This window comes from Thermobia domestica, chromosome 13 (genome assembly GCF_964235325.1).
Source record: "Thermobia domestica chromosome 13, izTheDome1.hap1.1, whole genome shotgun sequence".
Lineage (NCBI taxonomy): Eukaryota > Metazoa > Arthropoda > Insecta > Zygentoma > Lepismatidae > Thermobia > Thermobia domestica.
This window is the reverse complement of record NC_137466.1, coordinates 109,726,519-109,744,803: the sequence shown is the minus strand read 5'-3', so window position 1 is coordinate 109,744,803 and position 18,285 is coordinate 109,726,519. Positions and strand designations below refer to the sequence as shown.

The 18,285-nt window shown below is 36.9% G+C and overlaps 1 protein-coding gene across 2 annotated transcripts in view; it reads right to left on the bottom strand.

The window, feature by feature from the left end:
• The window catches only part of LOC145669267 (metaxin-2-like), a 64,073-nt gene extending 47,864 nt beyond the window's left edge, over positions 1-16,209 (bottom strand). The window contains exons 1-2 of one of the 2 annotated variants that reach the window (XM_081737586.1): positions 15,928-16,209; positions 5,786-5,956 (exon numbers count right to left, since the gene is read on the bottom strand). In XM_081737586.1, coding sequence (XP_081593712.1) covers positions 5,786-5,956; positions 15,928-16,054 — 298 coding nt within the window. In that variant the 5' untranslated portion in view covers positions 16,055-16,209. The remainder of the gene's footprint in view (positions 1-5,785; positions 5,957-15,927) is intronic. The other variant, XM_081737587.1, reaches the window with a different exon arrangement.
• Between the last annotated feature and the right edge of the window lie 2,076 nt (positions 16,210-18,285).

Below are 18,285 nucleotides of genomic sequence, written 5' to 3'. Positions count from 1 at the left end.
TCATGAGCCATGTGAACAAGATTTTCCATGCCCCAACACCAGTATGTGCCCCATTTTTCTAGTGTATCTTAAAGCATTCCTTCTTGTATGATATATATGAGTCAAACACAAGCTTATTCATACACTATCTTAAGGTCTTGTGTGATATTTCAGCTGAACCCCTAATTTTTTGACCATTATATACAGTATATATATATCTATCTATGTCTATATCTATCTATCTATCTATCTATCTATCTATCTATCTATCTATCTATCTATCTATCTATATATATATATATATATATATATATATATATATATATATATATATATATATATATATATATATATATATATATATATATATACATGATCGAAAATGGTCTCGAATCCATACTCGCTGAGATGAACAGAAGATGCCGTTTAAATCCACAAATTCAGCCCCATTAGTACTCTAAGGAGGATGGTGACATGTAAAGATAATTGAAAATTATTGATATTAATGTCAAATTCATAGTTTTGGGGCTCCACAAGTTCATTGGGGACAGTTTTGGTGCCCTTTGTGTCCAAAATGAAACGTATTCTCCTCGTGCGAAGAACGGATATTCTGCTAATCTGTAATAATAACTAACGGAAGTTTCACTTAATATATTTCTCGCTGCTCAAATTTACTCACTTGTGCGGTATATGTGTGTAAAGTAAAATTGAAACCTGTTGCTTTAAGTATTTTTCCGTTAGCGAAATACATTGTATGCACAGTAGGACGTCGATAATCCTAACGTCAAAAATCCGAACGCGGTCCCTAGAAGCTTTTTACATTTTCTCTTAAGGCTAGCGATAAACAAACAATAGTGTGTCCATCGACGTTATGTGAAGTCAGTGTTTTTACAAAAGTTCATTTATATGTAATTGTTTGTCATGCATTTTTATTTTTATTTTTTCTTAGGCCTATAAGGTTTAAGTGTGACTTACAAGAACAGTGTTATTTAGAGTACAAGCAAATTCTTCAGAAACAATAAACGTAAGTAGCCTTACGTACGGTATTGTAATTACTGTATGTACTGAATAACCACTGTATCGATAGAAGAACATACAGTACAGTACATGTAAACCTAAATGGCATTTTCTTGGACATTTTCGAAAATCCGAACAATTTGAAAATCCGAATACCTGTGGTCCAAATTAATTCGGATTTTCGACTTCCCACTGTATATGTTGCAGACATGTTACAGCAAGTAAGATTACTAGCATCAGGCCAACAAATAGTTTTTAAACTATATTTTTCTGTTTTTGCCAATATTTCCGAACCAATGATTTTTTCTAATGGTTTCAAAATTTCCGGAGTTTTACTTAGAACAATGAAGATATCTCTATGAAATTAACTAAAATGATACTGTGATTAACAAAAATGATGATTCTGATAATACCCAAATTTTCCGTTTTTTCCCCACCTCGGGAAAACCGTAAGGAAAACTTTTTTTAGCCCAAAATTTCCGTTTTTTTCACAGGCCTTCACAACACTAGTCTGAACACACAGTGCATCGAACACTCCTAACGATGGCGAATGTTAACACCACAACATCGGCAACTATAACTGAAATGAACACGTGACCATCGCCACTAGACCTTGACACAATGGCAGAGCGTTACATTGTCTGATGAATCCCGACATCTTTTTCATCATGACGATGTGAGGGTGCGAATCCGTCATGTTCAAAGGGAACAGCTCCTTGACATCTGTACTGCGGGACGGAGACAAACTGGCTGGGGCTTAATTATTATCTGGGGAACATTCAGGTGAGCATCCATGTGTCTAGTGGAGCTCGAGCATGGCACCATGACGACCGAGGCGTCGCACGCTGCTTGCAGACTACGTACACCCCTTCATGACGGCCATATTTCCCATCGGTAGTGGCATTTTTCGACAAGATAATGCACCATGTCACAAAGCCAGGAGTGTGATGGAGTGGTTCGAGGAACACAGGAGCGAGTTCCATGTGATGTGCTGGCCCCCAAACTCTCCGGATCTGAACCCAATCGATCACATCTGGGATGTGATTGAACGTGACGTGAGGGCGCATCACCCCCTCCCCGTAATTAGATGACCTGTGTGTGCATATGTGGTGCCAACTCTCTCCAGCGACCCACCGAGGAACATTGCGACCATTCCAAGACGCGTTGCCGTTGTTATTCGTGCCAAAAGGTGGACATACTAACAATTATGTAGGTAGTCATAATGGTCTGGCTGATGTGTGTGTATATTTTAACTCGTATATTTTGTCTCGACTCGAATTTCGGCAGAGACTGTCGAGTCGAGACACGAGTCGAGACAGCAACATATTTTCGAGTCGAGACCACATTTTCTCGAGACGAGTCGAGACAATATTTTCTCGAGACGAGTCGAGACAGGCTTAAATCTCGACTCGACTCGACTCGTGCGCATCCCTAAATTTGACGATAGTTAAATCGGAATCTGAGGTATCGCAGGTCATGTATCTAATTATAATACTTCCACCACACTCACAAAAAGACAATTTGTAATAAATATTGTATAATATAAACAAAAGTATTGAAGATGAAGTAACATTGTTTGAAAGATAGACATACGTGTTTAATACACTGAAATTCAATTATTCATAAGAAAAGCAAATTTTTACATGTTTTGTACACTTTATAGCTTGTTAACATTTAAAAAGGCAGAAATACCATATTTTGAAAAGTGTTTCTGATGGTCTTTATACGGCCATCTGTGCTCAATTGTTATTCAGTGGAAGTGTATATATACCAGTGGCGGATCCAGGGAGGCGACAGGGGCGATCGTCCCTCCCAGAAGAGAAAAGTTTTTTATTTTTATTTGATATATAAATAAAACCCACCCCAGAGTTTGGAGCACTTAAAAGTAACTCTAAGTAGCAGTATTACAACCCACCGCCCGTGTAGTGAAACTATCGTAAACACTTCTCAAAATATAGTACTTTCGGTTTTTTAAACGTTAATATGTCAACAGTTACGAAGAACTATAAAATTTGTAAGCTTTTTTTTTTTTTTTTTTCGAATTTCTGTCACTGCAGTGCCCAGTGTGCCTATATCTTTCAAACAAAAGTAATATTTTACCTTACCTTCTACACATTTCTTTATACAATGCAATTTGTATTACAATTTGTCATTTTCCGTGTCTATTTTACGAATTATAATTAGATTTATCACCTATAATATCTCTCAGTTCCTGATTTAAATGCCGTGTCAAAATAATAAGTTCACAGGAGATGCTCGCTCAAATTCGGGATGTTCGGAAACTTATGAATAATACTGTACTTGAATATAGAATTACCACATCAAAAAATTGCGAACTGCTATAGAATAAGTACAGTATATTAAATGTCCTTGTTACATAACAAACAAATATACAACGATACATTAAATAAAACGAAATGTAAAGGCGTAAGCCTAAATAGGTTTCAGACTTTTTCACACTGTAGTATAGAGACAGTTCTGTTTCTGTTACGGAAGTATTTCTTTCAGCTGAAGTTGCCTCTAAACCCTTTCTCGCTCCCGCAACTCAGATCTTATTTCGTCTTGCTCCAGGCAGTAAGACTAACACGCTCCCATTTTAAGAGAACACCGTGATGAACACATGATTTTCTGCAAAATCATAATATGAAACTTCCATGATTTGCATAAAGTTGCATAAATCACTTCCATGAGAGTATTCACAAGGAGTTTACTCTTGGGGTGATTTTTATTTATTTATTTTACAATTTTATAAAATACTATTCATGCAATTTTGTTATTATTTTATAAACAAATACCTCATTAATAACCCTAACTTGTGGCATATAAGTCATTTCTTATGAAAATATTTATACGAGGTAGTTTACTTCTGGGGATGAGTTTTCTTTGGATGTAGTTTTCCGAAAACGTTTTACAATTTTGTTCATATTTCGCAAGAAAATGTTTCATTGATAACTTCAGTATAACATGATTTATTTTAAGGAACTGGAGCGAAAAGGTTTAGTAGGCTACAATGACCCGTATCTTTTATTAAAACTACAGAATAATTAAGAGACTATGCCAATTAAACACAATATGTATATTCTTGAAATAGGAAACGTATAACGGTTAATTAATTTAAAATGATTCACATGTAATTTTGAAGTCACAAACTGAAACTATAAAGGTAACCAAGAAAGTTCTATCGCTTTTTCACCCATCATCTTCGAACATCGATATGTCACCTAAGACGTACCTGGAAGATCAAAAATAGTCCCCATCAGCATCCACGATTTTCTGCCAACTTTGTGGAAGGCCATGGATTCTATCGCGGTAGAACTTCGTGGGTCGTGAAGCGAATAAGGTATCAAGTTCATTTTGCATCTCTACTAGGGATGTGAATTGACGTCCTTTAAGGCGATTGTCCAAGGAATGGAACAGGATAATCTTACGGTGCAATGTTCGGAGAGTATGGCGGATGTAATAATGTTTCCCATTCAATTCGTAGAATGGTGTCCAGGTCATCCTAGCCACGTAGGGCTTAACGTTGTCCTGTAACAGGAGGACTCCTTCGCGATTCAGAAGTGCTGGCTCCTAAGTTTTTAATTTTTCTTGAACACAGCTCAACTGCGGACAGTATACAATTGCATTGATGCTCTGACCATCTGGTAGCAGTTCCCGATGCACAATTCCGCGAACAATCCACGAAACACACAGGATGACCTTCTTCTGGTGAAGCACTGGTTTGGGCTGTTTTGGAACCGGTTCATGGGATTCTAACCAATGATGACGGCGCCGTGGAGCTTCGTGCAGGACCCATTTCTCATCACATATCAACACCCTGTCCAGAAATGGCCTCTTCCTCAGACAGCAAAGAAATACAGGTGTTTGCTCGCGTTGTCTTCTGGCCCGGAGTCAAATCATGTGGGACCCATTGACCCAATTTGTAGTACTTCCCAAGTTGATGGAGGCCGAATGATTTCTCCACTCACACTGAATTGTAGTCCCAGTTCCTCACAAGTCTGGCTACTGTTCACCCCAATTGCTGCCTGAAGATCTTCATTTTGTACATGTTGGTCTTCGGGCACGTGGTTTCTTCGATTGTTTCGTCACCGTTCTTAAACTTATTAAACCACCACTGCACTGTCCGCGTAGTCACGACACCCTCACCAAAGGTCTGGCATATTTTTCACTCCACTGCAGCGGCGTTTGCTCCATTTGAAATTCTACAGTATACACGCCCTTATGAAGCTCTGTAGAGGTTCCATGTTCATTCTGTCCTTACGCAAGTTCAAGGTGTAACTGAACTGCCACAACCAAGTAGTATGTTGAATATACTCACACCAACAACTACTGACCTTCGCCTTATCGCCATTGGCATTCGACTCACTGTGTGAGGGCCACTTGAACACAGACCTCCACAAAAGCGACTGAACATTCTTGGTTATCTTTATATTTTGATTTAAAAGTGCATTTTTCGGACCGCACATTGGGGAAGAATTCTGTTTTGTAATGACCTGAGTTAAATATTTTCGCTGATACTAGAAAATAATTATGGTATGCATCATCACTCATGGGGAGAAAGTGTCGGGAAAGAGAAGATATACTGCGTATTCAATTACCTGCTATTTCATAACGAAGACATAATATGTTCTTAGCTTTCCAACGTTTCGTGCAATCTTCAATTTGCGATATTCATAATTACTAGAAATACCTCTTACTTATCCAGGATTAAGTACGTATTTGAATAGTAAACCATGGAACATGTTGGGCTAATTGTTATATTTTTATAAATACTACAGTTGTAACTTACCAGATGGTGACATATTTTCTGCATTTTTTCTCATTTCGATTTTGAAGTCCACGCCACACATCCTCAGGTACGTTTGAACTGCAATACAATTAGCTCTTTCGGGCAAGATCATCTGGTTTTGATCGTATGGTTGAAATAGCGTCACATCATCTGATAATAATTGTTCATGAGCTGGTGAAATAATGTGAAAAACTAATAAGTATTAAAACCTGTCTTATTCAGCACAATATTATGAAAATAATAATGTAATTCTTGGCAAGAGTAAATTTGAGGTTACAACAATGTTTTATATGAGGGATATAATTGGATAAGTTATTGTTGTATTTTACTCGTTCTTATGACAGAATTTGGTTGTCTGGATTTAAAAAAAAAAAAAAAAAAAAAAAAAAAAAAAAAAAAACACGATGGAAGTGTACCGTAACATACGACCACTGATTTACATACAAAAGAATGAAAGTTTATGAAACCACATTGTCGGTGTACTTTTATTTAAAAAACGCTATCTTTGTCATTTTATTAACATGTTGCAATAAACATATTAACACTTAAAACAATCCTTAGCTTAAGTATAATTCCTTGGTCATGCCGTTTATTCTAAAAGACGATTGTAAATACCCGGTATGGTTTTCTAATTCGAGAAAAGATAAAGGAGGAGAATACTATGCACACGATATAAAATATGAAAATGACATGTTCAAGTTTTACGTCCCACGCTTATGCTGGTTAGGCTAAAGGAGTTGGCGATGGTGAGAAATGAATGAAATGGTGGAATGAAGATAAACGGGAGAACTCCAAGAAAACCCATGTACATATCGTTTGTCCACCACAAAGCTCAATTGGCGCGAGCTGTTATTGAACCAAGGACCCCATGCACCGGAGGTGAGCGCTCTACCACTAACCCACCGCGGCACCTATAACTTTTCTATTGCCTTGATGTCTCATAACGATTTGAGACAGCTTTCCATGGTGATCTCTCTCTCTCTTAAAAAAAAAAAAATACTTAAACACCTTAATAATTCGCAACAATATTCTGTCACCTTTGTAGTTTGATTGAGTAAGAAGATGAGAAGAGATTAGTGATAAGATATGAGAAGATTTTAGTAACAAAGACCGCATTCATTTTCTGAACTATATGTACGTATGCAAATCTTATTTCTATTACTTAGATACCTCAGTGTTTCTTCCTTACTCATTAATATGCAAAGATTCTATTATATAGTTATTTAAAACTAAATTAAGTGTTTCTTCAATTACTTATGGACATGCTAGCATGGACAGCTGGGACCTAGCCAGACTGTCGCCTAGCAATATTGTTCAGCCAGTTTTTATCTAGAAGTTCTCACGATAAAGTTATCGTCGTTTACTTCTACATTGTGGCCAGTGAACTGCGAATTAACGCAGATTCTTTCAACATTTAATTTACATATCCGTACAGTTGGCTTAACCTGATCACATTTTAAAATAAACTGACAACATTGATCAGTTGGCCAACCCAGCTCGTGCCTGAAGCACCTCAACTCTGGGAGTTTTCTCCGTGTGTCGGTACAGCCAACATGTTCATTTAATTCGCTATAGAATTACGCAAAGGGGCATACGTCTAGTAGCCATCCAAGGACTTGCACAGCGGCTAGCCTCCACTTAGTGAAGTCCTGGGTCCGCTGACCCAGTTTGAACCAGTAATCGGTCCCCTGCTAATTTTTTGATTCTTATACAGTGTTGACAGACATTCACTCCATGGATACGTTTTTTATTTTTTTTTAGTGAATTCTCAGCGTAGCCGCAAGAAATTTACGTCGTGGGTTACTTTTAGTGTTACCCCAAAGTGCTAGTAACAATGTGCATTAGTTACTGGTGTGAGAAAAGTTTTTGTGGTGAACCCCCAAATATAATATTTCATTCATATATGTATTTACGTGATTCAGTTTTAAAGGGCTACAACATCGTAAAATGTGAAATGTGATTTTATGTTTGTGGAAATAGTTCAGTATTTACATCCATATCAGTGTTTAGTGTTGTGATTGTTTTTCTTCTACATTTTTTTTTTACATATAGTACATTTAATAAACAAGCATAGTAGGCCTATTATTTTATTTCACGTGTTGTCGTTGCATGTGTGAATGATATATTTGTGTAGCGCGGTCTGAGTGATCATGTGGATGTCCATGCGGATTTCGAGACGAGAATTCAGAATTTCTCGGTACTTTATGCTCATTTCATTATTGAGACCTGAGAGCGATCCGGAAAAAGTTCTGTAATTCCTTTTTGGAAATGTTCTTTAATGTCTTAACCAGGCAAGTTCAGATCTCCTGAAAGTGATCGTTGGTGAGACATCAGGGGCAGCCCGGAAAAGCGGTTACACCTGGATGGAACACTACACTTACTGCCGGTCGTGTTTAATATTCAGAGATTTAAGAACATGTCTGGTTGATATTTTCCTCATGCTCAGCCGCAGATCTGTGTAGTCGCAATTCATCAGAGTGTGTTGCAACCTCTTATGGGAAAGGCCTCATAATTTCTATAATATATCAATGGTTTTCATGTCATGGATGATATGAATGTTTTCTAGGTCAACATTGATAATGATGTATCACGGCGAAGTTCATCTTCAATATTTGTTTAATACTTTTGAAAATCTTCAATTCAATTTCTCATAATAGCATTAATAGGTGCAAGCTTCCTCAACGATTGGCATGCCAACATGGATTCTTTGGGGTCATTCTCTTCTTGTGGAGGTACTCGATAACTGCTCGGCTTTTCATATGCTGCTTCTTGGCCATGGCTATTCACAGGATCGTTTTGTCGATTTGCGGGGCCTGAGGTAAGTAAATAATGAGACCAATGATGCCAGTGGAAATTTCATATCTTTCATGAATAAATTATTTTGTGCTAACTTGGATTATCCTCATTAATTACAATGATATTCCACTGAATATCTAAAACAAGGGAATAATAATATCCATTCCACTTTATAACAATTCAACATAGTACTTGGTATATCTTAACCTGCATTCGCCACTTTTTGTATGGTGTCAAATGTATTCTAATCAATTTGTTATAGCAGCAGCTTCTTACTTGCACTTTTCATTTCCAAACTATACTATGTATAAATATGGAAAATGTTAAAGATCGGATATATCAGTGCGTCCATCCTTCTTATCTGTCGACAGGTGTCAGCAAAAACTGTAAAAGATATCAAGAAACGTTTTCTGATATTGTAATATCTCGCACAAAGATCTGTTTAGAAACAATCAACACATATTTGAATTTATAAACAACGTCACGTGCATCCTACTTCAGTGGCAGACGACAGGAACGTCAGCGACATAATTAGTCATGTGAAGAAGAATGATCATGAACGTCACCGTCACACTGGAACAGCTATAAAATCAGGAAGACCTACACATCTGATATCGGTTTTCGGCTGGTCAACTCCACTCTCTCAGCTTGCTTGGAGCTTTAAGAGCTATCTAACCCGAAGCATTAGAGTGCTTGGAGCTCTAGGCATCCTATCCTACCCATTTACTGTAGTTTGCTTGTAGCTTTGTGGAATTCCTAACCTCAGCCATCCATCTTTCGCGGAGCTTTTCAGCTTTCTTATCCCTCTCTGTTCGCGTGGAGCATTGATAATCCTAAACCCACTCCACTTAGTTCACTTGTAACTCTGTGGTATCTTTCCCCAGACTACTTGGGCCTTGGGACACATTTTCTTACCCATTAGAGGACTTTTTTACACTATAGTAATTTTGTATAAACGATTCCCGAGTATAATTTGCTGTATCTTTGACCTGCATAAGCAGAACTTCACAATATGGAGTCAGTGACCCAAGAACAGATTAATCTCCTACCTTAAACCTGTGCTCAAAGCGATAATTTTAAAAATAAACTATTTCCGCGTTCAGCCTTTACCACCCTGGAACAAAAACTGTACAAGATAGTTAAAAGCTGCTTCTTGAAATGAATTCAGCGTCCTAAGACGATCCTACCTCCCAAAAAATGAATTTGTCCTCACTTAAACCTAATGGGACACGTATTGAAGATGAAATACGTGCTTGAGACGCTCAATTGACTTCTTGCTACTTGCCATCGTTTTTACCCCATAATAATCAATGTTAAAAACGAAAGGGAATGATTTCGACCACTTCTAGTTTTAGTAGAAATAATAAAGTACAGATGGAATATATTCTAGGGATATATAATTAATTTACTCCACTATAATTAATGTTTAAGACGAAAGTGATTGATTTCTGCCATTTCCAGTTTCAGTAGAAATATGAAAATACAGATGTAATATATTCTTGGAATATCTTTTCAAACAGTTTTAGTGTAGTGGTTTTTACTGGAGTTGCATACAACCTCTGACAATAAAGGACGGTGAATGAAGTCGCTGTGCTCGACCTGGTAACACTGGCGCAACGAAATACTGCACGCATTTTCGCCGATCCCAAGAGGTTCGTCCAGTACATGGCTGAAGTAGCACTGTTATTGGTCAGTACGGATGACGTCACAAAGATTCAAGTTCAACCTGGTACTACGCGTATTGCTTTCGTTTCTCTGTTTTGTGTGTGTGCGTGCTTAAAAACAGAGAGGGGAGACTATTAATATTATTACTTGTGAAATACATTTAATTATAATTCTTGATTATGTTCACTTCTTACGCGGTACAAATAAATTATCCTTAAATAAGTCTTTTTCCAAATAAAAGTGTTATAAAACGCACTTCACATGAATGTTATTATGTAAAATTGAAAACGTCTTGGCCTTGTTATCATACTTTTACCATGTACAAAAATGTTTCTCAGATTAACTTTACATTACACGCTCCAGTTCGTCTTTATTTCCATTCAAAAGTAGGTCTGGTTTAGAAGTATTTTTCGGCAAATAACGTTGTAGTGTCGTTATTGATAAGCCTTGCTCGGTTCAATTGCACGAGAAATGCCCACCAAACTCAACTACATGGCCATTATTAGCTAGCATTCTTTATGAACCATATAAGGATACCAACTGGAACATACAATATGATTGCATTATATTTCGTTGTAGTTTAGCATCCCTTTCAACACTAAGGTTATAATGAGACATGGACCTACTGCTTCACGCGGAATCTGAACCACATGGGATTATGCCGGGAATCGAATCCGGATCTTCTGGGCTAAAGACGAGTGTTAATGATATAGTCACTATATAGTTCCAGACAATGTAAAGTTAACCCTGCTTTTCTTTAGAATGAATATACCAGAGTCAACTTTACATCGCCTTAAACTTTAAATCATTGGTTTCCAAAGGCCAGCCTTCTGAAGAGGACTTGAAGAACAAGCGAGGGATCACAAGCTGACTACAGAAATAAACTATAAAATTGTCAAAAAAAAAAAAAAAAAAAAAAAGATAGGTGTTTGATAATTTGTCTTTCTTATACGCCCATTCGAGACTTTTAAGCAATTAAACATTTAACAAATATAAACAGATGACAACAAGGCGAGTGGTTTGAGGTTTGGAGACCTGTTCAGCAGCGAAGCTATATGAGACTTGAAGCTACAGCTTAACGAAAATCCTAACTTCATAAGTTCTCGCCGGAAAACAAACTCAAGTCTCTCACACCGAAGACGTCTAGCGTTGTTGTTTATAAGTTTGTAAGACTATACTTACATGGTTCAGTGTATAGACAAGCTGGTTCCTAAGATATTATGTTTCTTTCTAAATTACTACATATAGTTTCCTAATGGGTAGGTGGATAGCGTACACACCTTTGGCGCAGAGGCCCGTGTTAGACTCCCCGCAGAAGCTCATGAGGCTCCTGCTGAAATGAACGCTAAATTCAATTTGTAAATCAGATCTAAATTACTACATCTTTCCTGTAAATTGCCAGTTTTTCGAATGTGATTCCAAAATTTACAGTAAATGCAACATACAATTGTCTGCAGTGTTTTTTAAAGCTAGTGTTTTCAGATCTGGTATCCTTGCTCTTAATTTCACTCCATGTGCTATTCAGGTATCTGTTTTCTTAGGTCTCCTACATTCCACAGTGGATTATGAAGCAAATCCTTTTTGAAAGCATTCGTAGCAGAATGAAAATCCACTGATGGAATAGGCCCATTTAAACATTACGTGTTTCGTATAGAGATAATTTTAAAAAAATAACTCCTGCAGTTCGTATATGCATTGGACGTGGAGACATATTTTGTAACAGATATCATTGTCGTGTCTTTATTGATAATGGTTTCTTGATGCAATTATATCATCAAATGCGTAAAATACAGGTCAATCTGTGCTGACTGGTCCGTACAAGCTAGTTTTGCATCAAACCCGCACAAGGGCAGGGAGAAACAGGAAGCACAAGTGCGAGGTTATAAAGTGTAAGTGATAATGTTTAAAGCAGTGGTTCCCAACCGTTTACCTGCGCCTCCTTCTTAAACCCTGTATACTTCTCGCTAACCTCTCTACCACTCATTGGCCATATGTGCTTTTTTTGTCTGATTTCAAATTCAGCATTGAAATCTCAAGTCTTCAATAATAATAATAATAACGATAATGCAATCATAACCATATTCTCATCTTTAGTTTCCTCGTAGCTATATGATTAGCATAGACGTCTTCGGCGCGAGAGACCTGAGTTTGATTTCGGCGAGAACTTATGTAGTTAAAATTTTCGTTAAGCTGTAGTTTAACGTCTCATATAGTTTTCCTGCTAAACGGGTCTCCAAACCTCAAAAACGGGTCCTTTTTTTTTTTGGACAATTTTATAGTTTACTTCTATAGTCAGCTTGTGATCCCTCGTTTGTCCTTCAAGTCCTCTTCAGAAGGCTGGCCTTTGGGAACCAATGGTTTAAAGTTTAAGGCGATGTAAAGTTGACTCTGGTATATTCATTCTAAAGAAAAGCAGGGTTAACTTTACATTGTCTGGAACTATATAGTGACTATATCATTAACACGCGTCTTTAGCCCAGGAGATCCGGATTCGATTCCCGGCATAATCCCATGTGGTTCAGATTCCGCGTGAAGCAGTAGGTCCATGTCTCATTATAACCTTAGTGTTGAAAGGGATGCTAAACTTCAATGAAATATAATGCAATTCATATTATATGTTCCAGTTGGTATCCTTATATGGTTCATAAAGAATGCTAGCTAATAATGGCCATGTAGTTGAGTTTGGTGGGCATTTCTCGTGCAATTGAACCGAGCAAGGCTTATCAATAACGACACTACAACGTTATTTGCCGAAAAATACTTCTAAACCAGACCTACTTTTGAATGGAAATAAAGACGAACTGGAGCGTGTAATGTAAAGTTAATCTGAGAAACATTTTTGTACATGATAAAAGTATGATAACGAGGCCAAGACGTTTTCAATTTTACATCATCAATTGAGTGGAACCCAAGTTCTGTACGTAAATTTGAAATCAAAAGAAGGTGTTGCATAACAAAGTGTACGATTTCTGCAAAAGCCAGTGTATTCATTGTGAGCACCATTAGTTAATATTGTCTCTGTGATTTAATAAAAATGTTAAAATTGTAGTCAATAATAGGTATAACATTCATGTGAAGTGCGTTTTATAACACTTTTATTTGGACAAAGACTTATTTAAGGATAATTTATTTGTACCGCGTAAGAAGTGAACATAAATCAAGAATTATAATACAATGTATTTCACAAGTAATAATATTAATAGTCTCCCCTCTCTGTTTTTAACCACGCACACACACAAAACAGAGAAACGAAAGCAATGCGCATACTAGCAGGTTGAACTTGAATCTTTTTGACGTCATCCGTACTGACCAATAAGAGTGCTACTTCAGCCATGTACTGAACGAACCTCTTGGGATCGGCGAAAATGCATACTGCACACGAGTAGCGACAGGTGCCGCCATTGTGGACCCATCGTTGTTCAGTTGTGAGTCAACTATGGTCTGTGTGAGACGCGTTATACCAAGTGAGTGTTAGTGTGTCAGGTTCCAAACTGATAACAGTAAAATGAACGAACAAAGGGTCAATTTGAAATTTTGTTTTAAGTTTGCAAAGACACCGAAAGAAACCTGATATGCTTGTACAAGTTTATGAAGATCAGACAGTGTTCTTGAAGTGTGTTTACAAGTGGTTCGGCCGTTTTCGAGAAGGGCGGAATAGTGTTTCTGATAATCCTCGTAGCGGAAGGCTATCAAGCTCTCGCACAGACGAAAACATTGAAAAGATGAGGACATTAATCACGAACGATCGCCGATTAACTGTGCGAATGATTGCTGAGGAATTGAACATTAGCTGTGAATCTGCGAGACTTACCTTCACCAACGACTTAGGAAAAAAGAAAACGTGTTGTCGACTTGTGCCACATTACTTGACTGATGACCAGAAGCATGCACGTGTTCTTGCCTTGATTGATTGATTTTTTAAGTTTAACGTCCCGTTCAGCAGCGAGGCTATATGACACGTGGACCTACTGATTAACGTGGAATCCGAACCACATGAGCTCCCGCCGGGAATCGAACCCGGGTCTTCCGCGCCAAAGGCGCGTACGCTAACCGCTTAGCCACGGAGGAGCTCTGTGTTCTTGCCTTACAGGATTGTATTGCTATGGCGGATGAAAATCCAAATTTCTTGAACTATATTGTTGCTGAGAGTGTGTGAGGTACGATTCGGAAACAAAACGCGAAAGCATGGAATGGCGTTCTCCTGCATCTCTTCGTCGAGAAAAGTTCAAAGCAGGAAAATCACGCATCAAAAGATGCTTATCACCCTTTCTTGACTGTAATGGCATAATCCGCAAGGAATTTCTAACTGAGTGAACAATATTGAATGCTGCTACGTACGTTGAACTTTTGAGACATTTCATGAAATGTGTACAAAGGGTACGACCCCAGTACTCAGAACCAGATTCATAATTTCTGGTTCACGACAATGCTCGCTCTCACACAACCAATATCGTCAGAAAATTCCTGGCCTAAAAGGAGGTGGTGCAAATTGACCATCCACCATACTCGCCAGATCTGAATCCTCCCGACTTCTTTCTGTTCCCACGCCTGAAACTCGCGTAGAAAGAAAAGAGATTTGACGATATTCCAGACATCCAACGAAACGTGGCGAGGCTCCTAAGCACCATCTCGAAAGAAGACTTCTCAAAGTTTCTAGAACATGTACAGCCGTGCTCAGTGTTGCATATCTGCGGGAGGGGACTAATTCGAAGGACAGTAAGGTAAGTTCCATTCATATTGCATCTACTTTCTATTTACGAGATCATTAACCGAACTTTATTGTCAGAGGTTGTATATCAGACGCTGTAATTGTCAAGTTAATTCAAAACTGTGCAGACAGACTCGGGAGAAGCGACTGCAAAGGGTTAATGCTTAAACGCATTACGTCGGTTCGGACTCTACATTACACTGTACGTCTATGCAGGAATGATTTCAAGGGTTTGACCGATGGGAACTCCCTCCGGAGCTACGAAGTTTCTCAACCTCGACATTTTTCCGATTGTGGTCACCGGGGTTACAAATATTTTGGTAGTACTTCTTTCTCTCCTATATCATTGAAAGTCTATCCCCAGAAAGAAGAAATCACCACTAAACCTATGTCTCATATAGCATCTGTGTAAACGGGCGCTGAACTTCAACAAATAAATAAACAAGTTATGTGTGGGACGGGCATCATCCGGCTGAAAAGAGTACAATTCCCTGATTGTGCAGAAAGTGCAACAGAACGGGTTAGATGATGTCCAGGGTGTATGTTGCACTGGTCAATATTCAATCCGTGAACTCAACATGTGAATATAAACCATGGTACACAATACATTTCGCTTAAACTCCTAACTGCTCGAACTGCGCCCACTTATGGAACCCAGTTGAGTTTCAAGTTTGAAACCAATTTGATACATGGTACAATGCGAAAAACACTCCATCACTCCTTTGTACGTCACTAGCATTCCTACAATTTCGGAGTTTCTGCAACCAGTATTCAGTATCTACTACACCCACAGTGCGGCACTGTTGATCGTACCATTTAGTGTTCTCTATTAATTACCCACGTAAGTCTGCGTCATGTGCTTCTGGTTGTTCATTTTTCGTTTTCTGCCAATATTATAATAGAACTACAATTATTACTACAGTATATTATATAATAGTACTACAATTATTGTATTAATAGAATATAACATCACCATGTATTCCAACACTGTCACTCTCTACATAAGCAAGACATTCCAAATGAGAGGACACTGAGGTAGGTAGCCTTGTTTCGTGTTCTTCTTCAGCCTCAATAGATTCAAGGAGCTTATTTACCGACATTGCAGTTTTGAGATAATTCAATAACAGAATAAAAACGTGCTTCGTTTCGAAATTTGAACTTAAAATACTTGTTTTGTTTCACCCAATTTTTATGCCATGATCACATACACATTCATTTGTTTGTCTTCATTGTTTTCTTCTTCTTCTTCTTCTTCTTCTTCGAGCTCTTTCAAAAAATAAAATTAGAAGTGTTCGCGATTTTCTTTTGTCTGTACTTCGCCCGGTGAAGTACACTTCTGCGATATGTATAAATATACTCAAAAAATTCATACTTGTCCTTTACCCAGAAAAATTGGGATAATACTCAATAATAATAATAATAATAATAATAATAATAATAATAATAATAATAATAATAATAATAATAATAATAATAATAATAATAATAATAATAATAATAATAATAGATAATTATTAGACATCCTTAGTAAATGATTTAAAATACAATTTTGTCAGTGTAATTAAGGGTTTTCGGAGGTTACTTGAGAACGACCTTGCCTTGAACTAAATATTTTCATAACCTATACAACTTCTTATATTACTTAACATGTATCTTCAGTATTTATTGGAAATATTTATATTTTCAATAGCAAAGATATTAAATATTTATAAATTTTCTCACGTTTATAATAAAGAGTTAATAAATTTTATATCTTGCTTTTAGACAATTTACTAATTTTTAATAAACAATATTTTCACTACACTAATATGTTAAAAAAAATTGAATAAAATAAAACACTGATTTTATAGTTTCTGTAGACAGAACAGATAGTATGGTTTATAAAAGGCAGCTGCATGCAATTTTAAAGTCATTTTCTTTTTGGTTACTACAGTATTTCAAGCAGACTATTGCATAATGTAACACAGACAATAAAATAGGATCTAATATTTTTTTTTGGAGGGGGGGTAATGAATTCATGTTGATTTTAAATTAAAAACTACGTTTGATGTTGATGTCATAAGTTCAAAAGATATTGTATTATTTTCAGAAATTCCAGAACTAAAAGTTGCATTTCTTTCAAACCTGCACGAAATCACTAAAGAAAACTACAATTTTATATAAGAGCTAAGCAGGAACTAAATAATTCAATAACAGAAAATCACTTTCCTTTATTCGTATACAAGCTCTGGGTAAAACAAACGTGCTATCCTATTTTATAGTAATATACTTCTATTCTTGAAATGTGGAGCTCTCTTAAGGGGTGTTTTCACTTAGTGATTTGTGCTCTATTCAGTTGAACAGAGATCATTTTCGACTCAGTCGACTGTGTAAACAGGACTTCGACTGAATTGCCTATTTGTCGAAAGTGACGAATCGACTGGAAACTGAAGTTAAACAGGTTGTATATTATGTGGTAGATTTGATCAGATAGACCAGTGAAAGCGAGTACGTTGACTAGTGGAAATACCTCACTTATCACCTCGTGGATAGTAGAAACCGAGTACTTTTAAATAACCCATTTTGGAACTAATGAGATTATGTAGAGGTAAATTTAAATAATAAAAAATGAGTGCACCAAAATAAATGTTTCAAAGAAGTTTAGTGGAGGTGCGGTGAACATATTAACTAACTAACCAACTCTATGGGCTATGGAACCCGAAGGTGAAATTAAAAAGAAGGAAAAACAAAAGCTCTCCCTGGATCCAGGTTCTACTTTGTGTTCCTGATTCTGCAAGATGAAGTTTCCATCATTCACCATTCCCGTTCCTCTTGGGTCAGAATATTCGTCTTAGGATCTTGTTCTCAAACACAGGTGAACATATACCAAGAAAATTTAGTTTGGTATTATGAAAGAGATACTTTTTAACGTCAAATTATACAAGGATGTAATTCCATAAATAATAAGATAACTCGTGCAGGTTGATGACTTGTCGTTGAAAAAAATAAACTTCATTTTTGTGCTAAAGAACTGTTTCTATTTTATAATAGTAATTCTATTAGATATTTTATAGTTATGCCCGTCATTGTACAATTATGTGCACAGATTAATGAGTACAAATCTGTTTCATTTTCAAATCTTTCCATATTGAATAAAAAAGAAGAAAACAATAAATGAGTGGCCTCATATATGAATACTCCCGCTATTCCCATAGATCACTAACAGAAATAATGTACAATTGAGATTATATTACTGCACATAAAGACAGAAGATTGGGGTGGTGAAATTGAAAGGATGGGTTCAACTTCAAGACACTAAGCCTTAAAATATAATAGATTTTACATACAGGGT